General features: G+C 37.6%; 1 protein-coding gene across 6 annotated transcripts in view; it reads right to left on the bottom strand.

The window, feature by feature from the left end:
- The window catches only part of DST (dystonin), a 315,541-nt gene that overhangs the window by 144,445 nt on the left and 155,606 nt on the right, over positions 1 to 15,490 (bottom strand). For 4 of the 6 annotated variants that reach the window (XM_050893474.1, XM_050893475.1, XM_050893476.1 and 1 more), the window contains 13 exons: positions 9,807 to 9,919; positions 9,565 to 9,671; positions 8,908 to 9,027; positions 8,506 to 8,601; positions 8,299 to 8,426; positions 5,298 to 5,391; positions 4,795 to 4,949; positions 3,428 to 3,890; positions 3,212 to 3,340; positions 2,927 to 3,004; positions 2,653 to 2,814; positions 2,444 to 2,548; positions 542 to 637 (listed from right to left, as the gene is read on the bottom strand). In XM_050893474.1, the coding sequence (XP_050749431.1) occupies positions 542 to 637; positions 2,444 to 2,548; positions 2,653 to 2,814; positions 2,927 to 3,004; positions 3,212 to 3,340; positions 3,428 to 3,890; positions 4,795 to 4,949; positions 5,298 to 5,391; positions 8,299 to 8,426; positions 8,506 to 8,601; positions 8,908 to 9,027; positions 9,565 to 9,671; positions 9,807 to 9,919 (1,846 nt within the window). Of the gene's footprint in view, positions 1 to 541; positions 638 to 2,443; positions 2,549 to 2,652; positions 2,815 to 2,926; positions 3,005 to 3,211; positions 3,341 to 3,427; positions 3,891 to 4,794; positions 4,950 to 5,297; positions 5,392 to 5,531; positions 5,699 to 8,298; positions 8,427 to 8,505; positions 8,602 to 8,907; positions 9,028 to 9,564; positions 9,672 to 9,806; positions 9,920 to 15,490 lie in introns of those variants that run through there. The other 2 variants (XM_050893478.1, XM_050893479.1) reach the window with 1 other exon arrangement.

Genomic DNA, 15,490 nt, shown 5'->3' with positions numbered 1-15,490 from the left:
ATCTTCTATCCTCATGCATGTAACTGAGTACTGCATCATTTGCTGAGTATGTAAATGGGTAATAATCAGAAAGGTTTTTCGTTGGACATGTCTGCTGTCAGAGTGTTCTCTGCTCTGTTTATTATTAATGCTGTACGTTCCATTTCTATTTGGGTAGCCCTGGAACAACCACCTAGAATATGTTCTCTCTTGGCCATCACTAACCACCCTCCATGCTACATCATCTGCAGAAGCTGTATTGATGGCAGTTGTGCATGACAGGGAGAGAACACGGCTTCATTCTCAGAGTCTCTACTTGCAGCTGCGGCACTCTGAAAAAATGTGAGGCCAGATATTCCATCTGCTGTGAACTGATATAACTCCACTGAAGACAACAGAGGTGTGGTAACACTGTGGGAGCATTGCTCATCATCTGATGATTGCACATGACGAATGTCAATTCTACAACTACTGTGAGAGAGTAACCAGCACTTTCGGTGGAACTTTTTGACTATGGACAAAACTTAAAACATTTCACATTTTTATTGATTTACTTTCTTACCTCAAAATATGCAGCATTTTCTCTCAAATGTTGTTCAACACAGTGACAGAGCTGAAGAATCCAGCTCCATTGTGTCTGCATTGCAGCTCTATAGGCCTTTAAGGAAGAGAGTTATATTTTACTAAAGGAAATTAAAATTAAAACATGCATACCTTCACAGAATTTAGGAAACACAAAAGTAATGTAGCAAACATAAGCATCTAAATCTGACCTCCTCACCCAGGAAAAGCAAGCTCTAGCAAGGAAAATTCCAATTAGACGTGAGAAAAAACCTGTCACTACAGCATAGTCAAACATAAGAAAACTCGCCCAGAGGGGCTGTGAAATTGCCATCCTCGGGCACGTTCAGAACTCAGCTGAACAAAGCCCTGACACTGCTTTAAGCAGGGGCTGGACTACATCTCCTGAGGTTCCTCCAGCCTAAGCTCATCTACGATTCTGTGTCTCTATTTAGTCAATCAAAATAGCTGGATTCTTGCTTGGATACAATTGGATATTAAAGTAACACTGAACACACAATAAAAAAAATAATCAGGACTCTATGAAATGTATAACTTTGTGTAACAGTTGCACAGAAATTTAAAGAACGTAACCCTACTCGAATGATGCCTCCTATACTGTCTGCAGGGTGCTGCCACTAGAGGTGCACTGCACGAGTGTTCACCAGCAGAGGGTACTCTTGACTTTGTGAAATCAGCCAAAAGTCTTAGTTTTTCTATTCCGTATGATTCTCAGGGAATTCAAAAGTGGTTTTCCATTGAATTGTTTTTCCATAGAATTTCCAACTGATGCATTAATGCATAGATTCTTCTGTAGAAAAGGCATAAAGTTCTTTTTTTTTGCCTTTTGAAATGTCCCAATATAGCATTATTGCAGACATCATAACCTGCATAGTCATCTTCACTGCAATGGCCTGGTTTCATAACATGTATCTTTAATATATTCATATATTAAGTATATTATACTGGTAAGAACCCATTAGAACAGTATATACTTCTAAAGAATAGAATTCCCCACATTACATAAAAAGTCATTTATTATTCAAAGTAAATGTCATGAGAACGAAGGAAGGGAGTAGTTTTCTTCATGATTCCAATTTACGCAGATATAAACTCACTGAGCTGAAGAACCATAAAAATCCATTCTCTCTGACTGTTTTTTCATTCTTATATAATGAAACAGCTTTTTATTGTTTCCATTTTTACCACCCACTGTCTGTATTTACTCTTTTCTTGAAGATCTCCAGGGAAAAGTGTTTTACATTCTCCTTTGGAAACTTGTTATGACCCTACAATAGCTACAATAAATTTTCTATAAACCTTTTACCTATAATATATATAGAGCTTGATTCAAGCCTGAAGTAAATCACATCACCTGGTCAGATGTTTAACATCCAGACCAGTTTCATAATTCACTGACAAATAAGTTATGAAACCAACCCTAAACCATAATAGGAACCCATACATATAGTAAGTGACTAGAAAAGCTCTACTGAAACTTCTTTCAATCCAACAGGAGAGAAACCACATAAGGACTGTTCTGTGCCCTCAGTTTGCCAATTCAGTTTGTATCAATAACTCTAGAAGCTGCGTGCATGACCAGAAACGTCTGTACAGACGTTTCCAGACCAAGTCTGGAAATTTTAGTTTTAGACTTTAGGAGGATTTTATCCAAGCAATCCAAGATTTAACTGTAACTTCACAGAAGTGTTTTTACTTTTTGGAAACTGGAAGACAGACACAACAGAGACACTGAAGAGGAAAAAAAAAAAAGGACCCATTATTCAGAGTCTTGTTGTTTAATTGCCTATGAGTTAGCGCTTCCCTTCTTTTCCCCCAAAATCTAAGGTCTACTAAATCACAAAACTATTTTCTTGTTTGTGTGCTGTTTTTCCTAACTTACCTCAATGGTTAGCCTGGCTGGGTGATTTTCAAGAAGCAATTGCTCAGCTATTTCTTGTACTGATTTGATAACTTCCTCTTTTTGATCAAGTTCTCTCATTAATTCCTTTTTTCCAGACAAAAAAAAAAAAGATAGAAACGTTTTAGAAATCTGTTAAATTCTTAAAGATTATTTAATTATTCCCTCTGGATTATATTAGCAATACATACTGCATGGTACTCCTTTTTTCTTGTTATATTGGGGTTCCTTTCACTCCAGTCATATGCAACCTCTTCCTCTTCTTTTTCATTCAGCCATATCAGCTCTCTAGTAGCACGAGACACAAAATTGTGAAGAGTATCTAGATGCCTCTCCTGATTTCTTGATGTGTTCTTTATTAAAAAGAAAAAAAAAGATTTACAAAAATCAGAATTTAAAGCTTATCCCTTATCAAAGATAATGTACACTGAAAAGCTGAACATCGAAGAGGTATGACAAACTTACCAAGAGTTTTGAATACTGACTCTCCAGTTTGTGCAATTTTTCTGCATAACTGAGTTTAAGAGGGGCAGTCATTTGGATCTGTATTTGGTATATGAGGTCAAAAGACAACAAAAAGGTTAGACATGTTAAACCATTAGATCTCCTGATTTCATGATATGTCATCTAGAGATCAGAAGTAAGAGTAAGAAAGACTGTGAAACCCAAACACAATTATAAAATTCAACATTAGTTTATGGGTCATCCAGTAAGAAAGTAACCAAAGAAATAAAGAATATGGTGCTGTACCTCACTGATTTTAGCTTCTTTAAGGCTGGATTCAAATTCCTCAATAGCTTTGTGGACATTTTTGTGATTTTCTAAATGGCTTTCAACACTTGGTAAATCTGAACCCCATTCTGCTTGATCAAGTTGCACCTTACAAACAAGAAGGAAAAATTAGCCATGATCTACAAGGACTAAACATAAGTATTAGAAACACACTGTTTCCATAAAGATTGCTACCTGCATTTCTTCTACCCAGTTCAATAGGTCTTGGACAAATTTCATGTTCACCTCTTCTTCCGTTAAATTCTGATCCACAAAAGCTGATTTCATAAGAGGTTTTCTGATTTGCGTCAGTTTGAGTGTTTGCAGAGTCCCGCTGTCTAATCCTGTCACATAGCTTTGAATTAACCGTGGTGGGATGCCTGGTGTGTAAGTGGGAGTGATGGTTGGTGTCAGTCTGGAAGTAAGACCTGATGAAAGGCCAGATGTCAAGCTGGAAGAAGTCAAAGCAGGTGTTAAACCTTGGGTCATTGCAGCATTTAATTCAGGGGTTAGGTTTGTTGTAAATCCTGAGTTTAAGCTTTCGGTTATTCCTGATATCATCAGCTTTGTCTGCTCTGTTGTCAGTGCATGCCCCTTGTTGTACACGGAAGAACATTCGGTCCGTATGGCCATCAGTTCATCACGAAGTTTTGCAACCCTATTAAAATAAAAGAAAATAAATAAATTTTAAAAAATAATTTCAATGATTTGAAGAATAATTCCAATAACTTCAATGATTAAGGTTTATCATGCTGAACTGAATAGCAATATGAATTCATATGATCTCTTACATTTTAGTTGTACTTAAATATTTATAAATAAGCATTTATATCAGAAAGTATAGGGTATGTCAGCTTATACTTCTATGAATACAGATAACAGATGCAGAAATCAGGCAATGACCAGAAAATCAGCATGGTATGCGTACTAGCATGCACCATATACAATTCCAGGGAACAATCAGCAAAGCAGAAATCTTACAAGATACTACATGTTGTAGTAGATCAAACACTTGCAATTCACTGCCAAGGAGTTGATCTCACCAATGTGCTTGATCTCACCCAGTCCAGGATGAATCCTGAAAAACTTTGGAGCCACTTCTTCATAAAATTGAATTATGCTGTTTAAATGCATCTTTCTGCCAAGACTGTACACACTGCCACATATAAGCTACTGTTACCCCACTTATTACCTGTTAAGACACCTACAGCTATCACCAGAAGTCTCACCTCCATTTTTAAAAATCAAAGCTAGTGAATTCTAAAAACATTTTAGGTGCAATAAAACAAGCTAACATCTTTACACTCAGATATCTAGTAAACATTAAACATTTAAGTCATGTTTGGGTGAATGACTTAATTTTCACAAATGTGTACAAACAGCTCCTCTTGTCTTCAACGTTTGTGGGCAATGTACCCACCAGAATGCCTGATAATCTTTATTGGGTGCCCAGTGACAGATTGAGAAGTTTATCCATAGACACAAAGATTTGAAAATGTTGTCCATAATGGGTATCCATATTTGGGACATTTATTTATTCATATAAATACACTGCAAAGTACCTTTGCACAAGCTGGTCTGCCTGGTAGTATTTTCCATCAATAAGAATTTGGGCATCAATCACTTGCTGGCGGAGAAGGTTCTCAGATTCAAGAAGATACCCAGCTATCTCTGCTTCATGTTGGAACTGGAGCCCTGACTCTAATCGCTTGGTGTCCTGAATAAATAAGAGAAAGCCATTAAGCCCTGCAGCTAAACCAAAGAGAAATGAGCTGTAAGAAATCCTAATTTTTTTGTAAAAACTTCTTCTGATCTTGAAACAATTGTGAAGCATTTTACCTAACTACCAACAAAAAAAAAAAAAAATCTAACAGAACTCACTCTAGGCAATTTTTGGTATTTTCTTGAAGAAGTGTAAATCAAAAATAACAGTACAATGAAAATAAAAGTAGCAGCTATTAAGTATGCACTCAAAAATCCTAAAGAATTTTTTTTTTTTTTTAAGTAGCCATTCCACTACAGTAAGTTCATGAACACAGACAAGTAAAATCACCGACTGACTTACAGACTGCAGAGCATTCCGGGCAAGTATTAGTTTGTCCTCACAGCTCCGGCTGTCCCGCTGAATTCTGTTTGCAATCTGCTGCAGCATTTCCAACCTAGGTGATACCAGAGCATTTCAGAAAAATAAGTACTAATGTTATTTATATTTACTATACATGTTGCATGACTTTAAAAACAAACAAACAAACAAACAAACGGCATCTAACACAAAGCACAAATATATACGTCAAGTTACCTGTTTCCTTCTAAGGTGCCATTACCAAAGGTTATACAAGATTTAATCAGTGTGGGACCACAATTAACAGAAACGAAATTCTCGTTAGAATCAACGCTGGTTCGAGCACTAGTACTGTTGCTAAACAGTGAATCACTGCTATGATAGCTGTAACTACTACTATTCATTTTTACATCCAGAGCACGGTCCTTCTGGCTGTTTACATTTGCTGAAAACTGAAAAGACAGAACTCGTACAAAATGTACAGCTTCTAGGGATGAAATTTCACTACCAGCTTTTGAAACACCTAGCACTCCTCCTTTAAATAGGCTTCAGTATGCATATTCAAAACCCAGCAATTAATATTCTGCCAGCTCTTCAAAGGATTTTACCTGGGGCTATGTACGCTACCTTGCTTTTGGCTTCCCTACCTTGCACTAAAGCTTTGCAAGTACAGACTAGGCAGCAACATTAGGGCGTCTCTAGGAAACAGACACACCAAATATTTTATTTAAGCGTCACTAAATGTCTATAAGCCAAATAAGAACTTAAAGAAGTCTTTGCAGTGTTTCTCAGACTCATCAATAAAAAGTTTCAAAAAGGAGTGAAGTGAGAACTCCACGCTCCATGGTATGGTGCAAAACACCTCCAGGTTGGGCTGACTCCTTTTCCTTCAAACGGAACCGCACAATAAAACTGGGGGAATATCACGGTTAATCAGCTCATAACAATTTAATTTGAGACACCTGTATGCATCCAACCCACCATCATTACTCCACTGTCCAAGTATGCATGTTTACTAACTGCCCCGTCCCACTAATCTGTCCTCCTGCAAATTTCCCTTCAACTTCTTCCACATTCAGGGCTAACTACTTCTTGCTGTTTTGACCGCAAAACAAGTAAGAAAAACCTGATCACTGCTCTTAAGTTTACATTTTAACTCAGAATTTGGGTTAGGGGTGATTTTTTCACCCCCTGCTTTTAGGACCTCCTGAAAACCACACCCATACCATAAGATGACTGTGTTTACGCAGAAGAGCACAGCAAAGGCATAGACACACCCCTGCAGTAATTCCAAACTCTGCTAGTTTTGCAAACTAGAGCTTGGTTTGGCACTCTACTCACTGACATCATATTAATTTTGATCCCGTACACCAATCTGGCCACATGTTGTCTACCTGTGTTGATACTTTCAGATGTATTCACCAGACTTGCAGGCAAAGTTTTAGTACTTCCCAAATTTCAGTATTAGCTGAGGTCGCATTTTTGCCACAACCAAATCCCACCTCAGAAGCTGTATCAACACTGCATATTAGTGAGATGCAGTAGTAACCAATACAACAAACACGGACCAAGTTCTTGTGTCCAGATCAACTGACAATTTTAACTTGATCACTAAGCCAGAATCACTTAATAAACTTTTCTCTCTTATTTTGCAGTGACCACTACACAGTGACAATCACCATATGATCTGTCACTTTCAGTGTATTTACCAAACCTGAAATATGGGAAGGAGTTTATGTTTATTTGTATTTACCTGTGCTCAGTCCATCTGAATAAAGAAGAAATAAACTAATGTCATTCCTACACATTCTCAACAAAGATAATCCAGCTTTCTGCAAGAATGAATACAATTCCTTTCGGCAAAGGCAGGCACCAACTTTGCCTTTGGCAGGTCAGGACAGATTAACCTACAAGATCTGGCAGGCTGTATTTCTTCTGCTGCTTTCCAGTGTTCCGCTCTTCATGGTGGGGACAACTTTGCCCTCCTCTATAGGAACTTCTTTCGCAGCAGGATGCTGTGAATCAGCATCTCCCATTGAATCTGCCATTTCAGTCATGCTCTTGCTTTTGTAAGCAAGACACATTTAATCAACTCTGACTGTCTTTGGGATCTTCTCTTGCTAAAATCTGTTTTTTTGAGGACTTCCTAGACAATGGTCTGGATTCTTCACACTTAATTTCAGGTACCTAAACCAGAGAGAATGATCACCTTATTGTCACCAGAAAGTCAGTGCCAGGACTCTCTAGAAAGTGATTCAGATCTTAGGTGTCTCCTTTGGATGCTTAAAGTTAAGCAGAATGAATCCAGACCCAGGTGTCTATATCTAGCTGCAGGTAGAAGCCCAAAGAATCATTTAACTTAAGAGTTAAATAAAAGTTCTTCTTGAATTAATGAATGGATAGCATCTGTGTCTGCCACAGAACTCAAAAGAGGTACCATTAAAAAGCAGAAATGCTCAAAGACTGCATCAAGATTTTAAACATGCTCAGTATGTTATTAGTGATGTACAAAACAGTGTCATGCATTCTACTACCATGGAAGACTACTATGCGTTTTGCACGTCTAAACACTTGGTGTGCTCTTGCGTACAACCAACTTTTAAACAACCTCATAACAGGACATTAGCCCACAATGCTGTGCACCAAGTGAAAAATGCATTTCATGTAAAGGATGTTGCTTATATGAAATAGAGTCCAAGTGAGACAGCAAAGTGATATGAACCTGGCTCTGACCAATTTGTACAAAGAACGTGGTTATACTTGTGTTTAAGTACTTTGATTATCTGAAGCACAGATACTATTCATTATGACCTTCTGAGACTACTCCATCTGGACCTGCTTCTATAAAGCAGATAAAGACTTCAGGACTGAACAAATGCAGAATTATTGGCGCTAGAAAAATAATGTGGATGTTAACATGGAAGAAGACATTTACAAATGTTCAACATGGCTTAAAACAACAGAAAATATATTAAACAAGCCTGTCAAGTGTTCACTAGCGTACCTCTCCACTTCAGGCCGAAGGGTCTTCTCTCTTTCCAGCATGGCAATAATAAGCTTTCCCCATTCTTTTTCTATATCATTTGGATGGTAGCCTTGAGGAAGTTTGATGCGTCCAAATTCTATCCAGACCTTAAAAATTCATACATATTTCTTATTTTAAGCCACAGAAAGGGAACTTCTGTACATTTCAATGCATGTTAAAACTTACCTCTAGCAGTTTATACAGACGTTTAATTTTTGATTTATCTGTCTCCTTTGGTGGAATTTCTGTTTCTTTAAACTGTAAATATTGATTATAAAGTGCCTACAGAAACACAAAAACCATCATCAACTTTTACTTACAATAAATATAACCTTACTATCCAAACCCTCTTCTAATATTCTTCACAAGCTTACGTTCTTACATTGTTCTACTTCAGTTCTATGAAAACCGATCAGTGACAAGCTAAAGATTTGGTTTTGATTGTACTTTGAAAAGGTTACGGAGTAGTACTGTTCTACAGATGATTTGATTGTATAAATCAACAAGTACTTCATTTGTTCAAGCATGGTTTGAGTCAGTAAGATAAAGTGTCATTACAACAAGGGAGTTTAAGATGCCACACCTCACCTTCAATTCCACAGGATTGTTGGGAAATGTTCTGTCAGACATTATCGTGACATGGTGTCTGATCCACTGCATGAGGTAGTTCACCATATTCTGATATTCAACCCATTTGACTTCAACATCCTACCAAAGCACAACCCAGATTACAGATCAGAAGAAAATCATGAGAGGTCATTTTTGCTTTATCTTTGAAGTCTGAGGTCTTCACACACATAGAAAAGAGATTTCTAAACCCTGCAATTCCGAAACAATATTTATTTGCTCATTACAGCTGATGTAAAGCTCCCAAATGTATGCTTTCACTCTTCAGTTTTGGTCCCAAATAATTCCACTGAAAACACAAAATTTTCTAGTTTAATAAACTTCAAATTGATAAGAATCAGAGAGGCACAATTTATAGGTCCATGACTGAAAAGTAAGAACTTTGACTATCTTTCTCCAACTTCAGGTGTATTGTTTTTAGTTAAGCTCTTTGCAGAAATATTTTCATGTCCAGAACATGAAATAGCTGCTAAGCCTCTAAAATCTCAACCTAGAAAATCATGTCAAAGAAAAGTGTGACAGCAGTCCTATGGAAGATCCAGCTAACATTCTGGAGCTGAAATCAAGAATTGTATTAATGAAGCTCACACACTGCACAAGTATTTTTCTCCTACTTACATTTGCACCGATGCCTTCACCACCTTCTGGTACTTTGGGAAATGCATCATAAAGCGATGACACATAAGTTATTACTGACTTCTCATCAGGTGAGGAAACATCAACATCTAAAAGAACAAGACAGAACAGCGCTTTATCACGTAGTTGTAAGAATGCCCACAAATATGCTACAACCTGCAGGCAGACTGGATTTTATTTTAATGTTAAGGTTTTTGCAACAAAGCCCTTTGCAGCTATCTTACCTTCAGGATCCAGGAGTCTGGCAACACCAAGTTTTTCTGCTACAAAAAAAGCATGTTCTAAATTTGCAAGGTTGCTTTGAACAGCAACGGTATTCATGTCTATCAGGTCCGGCCTGTCAAATAAAAACAGTAACACTTGATTACAACTCTTTACCAGTTTTAAATCACTGCTGTATTAGTAAATCAAACCAAGAGCATGGATGGATACAGCAACGGAGTTTTCATTAAAAAAGGATTTCATTAAAATCATGTGAACAAGCTGAAGTCAGTGCTAAGTGATAAACACAAGCAGCAGGCAACTACAACACTGCGTAGCAGTGTTCTTCTTCATCTACAAGCTAAAGTTTCCAGCCATCCCTTATGTATGTATATTTTCTTATGCATATTTATTCATTTGCATTGCCATTGTATTATCACGCCTTGTCCTCTCCACTGCCCTTGAGGAGGTTAAACTAGCTTTTCTCTTTTAAGACTCATTTACGTGAGGAAGTTTATTTCTACTGGCTTTACAAGTTTTTAGTCATTCTGCATCAAAGTCTTCAGCGCATGTCAGAACCTATGCAGAAACAAGTTCAGTCACAAAAACATCACTTTAACTGGAAGACAAGTATTCTTCCTGGGCTTTAAAGAAGTCTTGTTCAAACCGCACTGAAGCCGTGCTTTCAGATAAACATTGCTGTCAATTGCTTTGTAGAAAACCCTCAGCCCCATGCACTTAAACCTTCACTTCTTCGTCCTGCTAAACTCCATTGCCAGCCACAACACTCTTGTTTTAATGGAATACTCGTCTTAAGCCAATCCTACCTATGAATGTTTTTAAGGCCCATAACTATTATTCTGTACCAACATCACTACTTTAATGTTTTAAATTAACTTAAAACTTCAAAATTAATATTGTCTTTTAGGTTTGCTATGTGGTGCTTGGCTTTTAGATCTTGCAATTCTCAGGGCAGAGTGTGTTACTGCCTGCCTCTTTCAGCACCGGCAATCCTCTTAGCTGTAACAACTAAAAGGAAGAAGGGATTTTCAAAGATGCTGAGCAAAAACTCATCCCACTGAAGCCAACTGGAGTCACAAGGGTCTGAAACCTTTGCTACTGAAATCCTACGCTGCTGAAAACCAGACCCACACTGAAAAAAACCTAAAACAAACCCCCAAAAGAAAAAAATATGACATAAGCTTTAGTGAACAATTCAGCCCTTAAATTTTCTCATTTTTGTTTCTAGAGAAACTACTCTTAGTTTTACCTAGCAGAAGCTTTAAATAATTGCAAGAGAGAAATAAAATTGTTAAATATCACATTGTTCAAAATGAATGATAATATTTCATTTGGCAACATCCCAAATTCCCTTGATCACAAAATGGTATTAACTTTGGGAAAGTCAATACAAGCTTGTCTTTGAATTTACTACAAAGGCACTGTAAATAAATATGTATTTCTTTTCAGCCATTTAGAATCACTGGTTTCCTTGTGCTCTTTAGAAGACAAGTCTACAAGACAGATAATAATACTGCACCTATTATTTCTTGAAAGAACATTTAATTAATAATAAAACTTAAGCGGTGTAAAAAGAAACATAATCCTCCTAAAACAGCAGGACTTTCCACTTCCAATATGCTTAGTGGGATCATGATCAAGCAAGCTCATGCCATTCTTCTCTGAATTTCAGTGCAATGAAAACAATGCAACGAAACCAATATCATCCATTGCTCTCAGCAGCACAGAAAATCCATGAAAAATAAAAGACAATACTAGAAAAGGAAACAGAACACTCCAGTCTCCTATTTCAGCCACAACAATGGAGACGGTATGAGTAATAAAGCACAGTTTTGACAAGAGAAGCAGGTTTGCTGTAAGTGTACACTGTTGGTTTGGTTATTTTTTTTCACCTGCCTTCTTTACATTTGTTTCACACTTGATAAAAACGGCCCAAGAATCACTTACGCTGCCTGTTTGATTGCCAACTCTCAGAACAAGAAAGGACAAGTTGTTGTAAAAGCCTTGACTATTCCCAGAAAATGAGCTGCAAGATGCAGAGACACTGACACGATAACCTCCTTAGAATAAAGCTTTCATTTAGATGAAGAAGAGGGAAGGTTTTTCTCACTGCAATACAGGTAAAAATCAATAAAAACAACTGCTGTTGCATAATACGTCATTTTCTATCAGTGCTGCGGCTTCACCCCCCAGCTGAAGAAGAGACCACTCTGTGAGATGCCTCCCTCCCTTTTAAACATACTTTCCCATCCTTGCAGCTCCTACCAGCATAGGGTTATTCCAGTTCCCCTTTAAGTACAAGGGAAAATTGCAATGAATACTGCTGCTTTCAGTTAATTATACACTTAACACATAGCATACCGACCTAGATTAACTGGTCTATATTCATCTAAAGTCTTGATCTACCAGAAAACACTACAGAAGACAGCATTTGTCTCTGTCTTGATACTGCTTGCCTTTGGTGTTTTGAAGCAGACAGAAGGCTCAACAGCTGGCTGAAAACAAGCCCACTGACGGTTTACAGAAGGGAAAAGACAGATAGTATGACTTGAATGCAAAAGCACCTGGTACTGGCCGTGGGAAGTACACACTGCCAGGGGCTTGGGGCCTCCACCCTCTGCAGGTCACCCTTTCTTTCCTCTTCCCAAATAGTAGAGGGATACATTGCAAGGCCACAGGAAAAGGAGCTTACCTCCCAGAGCTCAGTAAAAGACTTTTTTTGGCCCCAGAAAAATGCATCCGAAACCACGGCTCAGGAAATCGCTGATTGCCACATTGTTCCTTTTGTTTAAGAGTGTTTTCTCACGATTTTAAATAAAAATAAAAGTCGTTTTTTTCTGCTGTAAGCTTGCAGAGATATCTGTCCACTAACTTGGTACATGGGAATTGGCATTTGACCATGCGCATGTGAATTTCAGCGCTGTGACCACTGATCACCATCCTTCTCTGAAGAATGAAGGGAATCCGGTATTACTGAGCCCAGATTGTGCACAGTGAGTGTCGTGGGGCTGTATTATAAAGGCTCACAAATATTTTCCAATGTCTTTAGTATTTCCTTTCTCCTTTCAATTCTGAAATACTAATAACTGCTTAAATTGCAGTTGTGATGAGTACCCTTCTAATACGTATTTATGTAATTGGCTTAACTGAAGTAAACACTAGATTTAAAAACATCATCCATCATGGCAAACGTTTTCATTTTTAAGGCTAAAGAGAAAATACATGAGTTTTGTAAAAGCTATTTGTCATGTATTATAAATACATATTTATATCAATTTGCATAGCACTATTAAGTGGTTTTACACATAGTCAAGAACAAATTAAATTAAATGCACTTTAAGTAAAAGACTATGACTCTACCTTCTGTCATAATATTGTGAGTCATTTTATGGCAGATTTTTCAGCGGGCTGGGCCCTTGCCATCAAAACACACACATAAACATCCCAAACACCAGCTGAGTTGGAACATTCCATGCAAAGGAGATGCTTCTGCTGCAGCCACACCTAAGTCAAGGGGTTTGGCTTCTACATCGTGAGTCATTAATCATTTAATTTATAAAAAGATTGGTGCCTGCCATTCGAGATCTCGAATGGCAGGCACCAATCTCAAATGGCAGATCTCTCTTAGTGTAGGTGTTAGAAATGAGACACATTTTGTATCAGAAGTGAGGAAAAAAAAGGTGTGATTAATACCGCTTCAATTAGGAAGCTGACAAAATTACGATCAATTCAAGAAAACAAATACCTAGCACCACAAAGAGAAGCAAGTGAACAATATCTGCAGAACAGCATAAAGAAATGAAGGGGGTCACAATGCAAGTTACATAGATCAAATGCAAGCTTTCTAGTCTACAAAGACTCCTTGAAATCAAAGAGTTGTGCATAATAAATAAAGTTAGACACATGTAGATTTTCCCATAGCCAGAACCTAATACCTAGTACAACAGTTCAAGATCCAAACTAGCAGCTACAGTATTTGCCCATTAAAACAAAAGGTTAGATTTGAAGGGAATTTGATATTTCAAAGTGAAAAAGATATTTAACTGAACTTTTATTTTCCCAGTCAATGATGAAGAAACCACATCCTTCTCTTCACTGTTCCTGGATGACCAACTTACAATAATGTTTAACTTTATTAAGACATATATACATCAGAGTAATATTCCGCATGAAAATACTGTTAACGGGTTCAGGAGGCTAACTGACAAGCCTAAAGTTATTTACATGAGCCATCTAAGCTGTTCAATCTGCACAACTCTGTTTCAGTCAAAACTCTGGACGCTGTCCGAGTAATACCTGATATTAAAAGGATATTTCTTTCTTGGCTTATATTGAGCAGAAATACTAATATAGTGAGTTTCAAGCAGAACTCTCAGAGAAAACATGACTGAAGATGCAGACTGAAGTATACACGTCACTATAGTCCAGTTAGCTTTTCCACTGCTGTAATTAGAAAATGCCTATAAAAATTAAACATATTATTTGCTTCATTGTTCACAGACAATTGAAAAGGACCGGTGCCAGAAAGACTCATGCATTTTTCAGGGATGGGAAGACTACTGAAACAAATTAAAGACCATGCCAGAATACATAGTCATAAAATAAATTTTTAAAAAAGACAAGAATAGAGAGACTTCTCAAACAGAAAGGATTCAACACATATTTCAGAAGGGAGCACAAGAAATATATTATCATCTACTCTAGAGATTTTGGCCAATAGCAGAAAGATTGCAAAGAAAGGAATCAGACAATAGGAAATGTTCATGTAAAACAGAAATTTTAGCTCTATCTCTTCTAACAGGTATCTCCTGTTACTTTCCCAGGAACTCTACAAATGAGATGATGAAACAAAGTGTATTTATTATCTAACCTACTCTACAGTAACGCCTACTATTTAACCTATCCCTTAACAGAGTTTCAAAACCGCTAAAAAATATTTACACCAGCTTATATGTAGAGTCAAAGTTTGGGAACTTACTAAAGAATTTGTCTCCACGTCAGGTACAAATCTAAGTCTTGTTCAAAATAGCTTGCTGAAGAGCCTGCTTTGGAAAGACTGAGGTATCAACACAATGAGCATGACTCCTGGACTTCAACTAACACATACTGTCCTCGTGACCCACGCACTTCTACTGATGCCCAATGTTGGCAGATGCAGTGCTCTGTACATTGTCATGACCACAAGTTCTAGTTATAGTGTTGGAGGTACCCTTTGCTAATGCATATGCCTACCACAGTTATTTTCCTGATCTTTTTTCCATCGTCACATGGGAGCTGCAATATAAAGGATGCCATGTCTTAAGGAAAAAAAGGCCATATAGGGCTAGCTGGGTTCAGTAACCCAGTTTCAGAGAACTTGGAAACCCAAGTTTCAGGGAGCAGAGTAATTTAGATTTCCTTCCACATAGTCTGATCACTTACAGAGGAGGAAAAGGAGAGTTTCTGCTCAAAAACGGCAAGCAGGTATGACTTTGTGGCTCTAAGGAGGAACAGATCTCCTCGATCATCAGAATCAAAGACCACAATACACAGCACAGCACAAGGTTCTGTAGCAGGTTCCTTGGTGTCAAAAACCCCATGCTGAGGAAAGGAGGTACAATGGTGACTCCTGAGTCAACGCTATCTTCCACTATACCCCAGGCTGCCCCCTTTTCAGAAGCTCAGGATTCCTTACAAAATCGTGGAT

Source organism: Gymnogyps californianus, chromosome 3 (genome assembly GCF_018139145.2).
Source record: "Gymnogyps californianus isolate 813 chromosome 3, ASM1813914v2, whole genome shotgun sequence".
NCBI classification, from domain to species: domain Eukaryota; kingdom Metazoa; phylum Chordata; class Aves; order Accipitriformes; family Cathartidae; genus Gymnogyps; species Gymnogyps californianus.
This window is presented reverse-complemented; position numbering and strand designations above follow the sequence as displayed.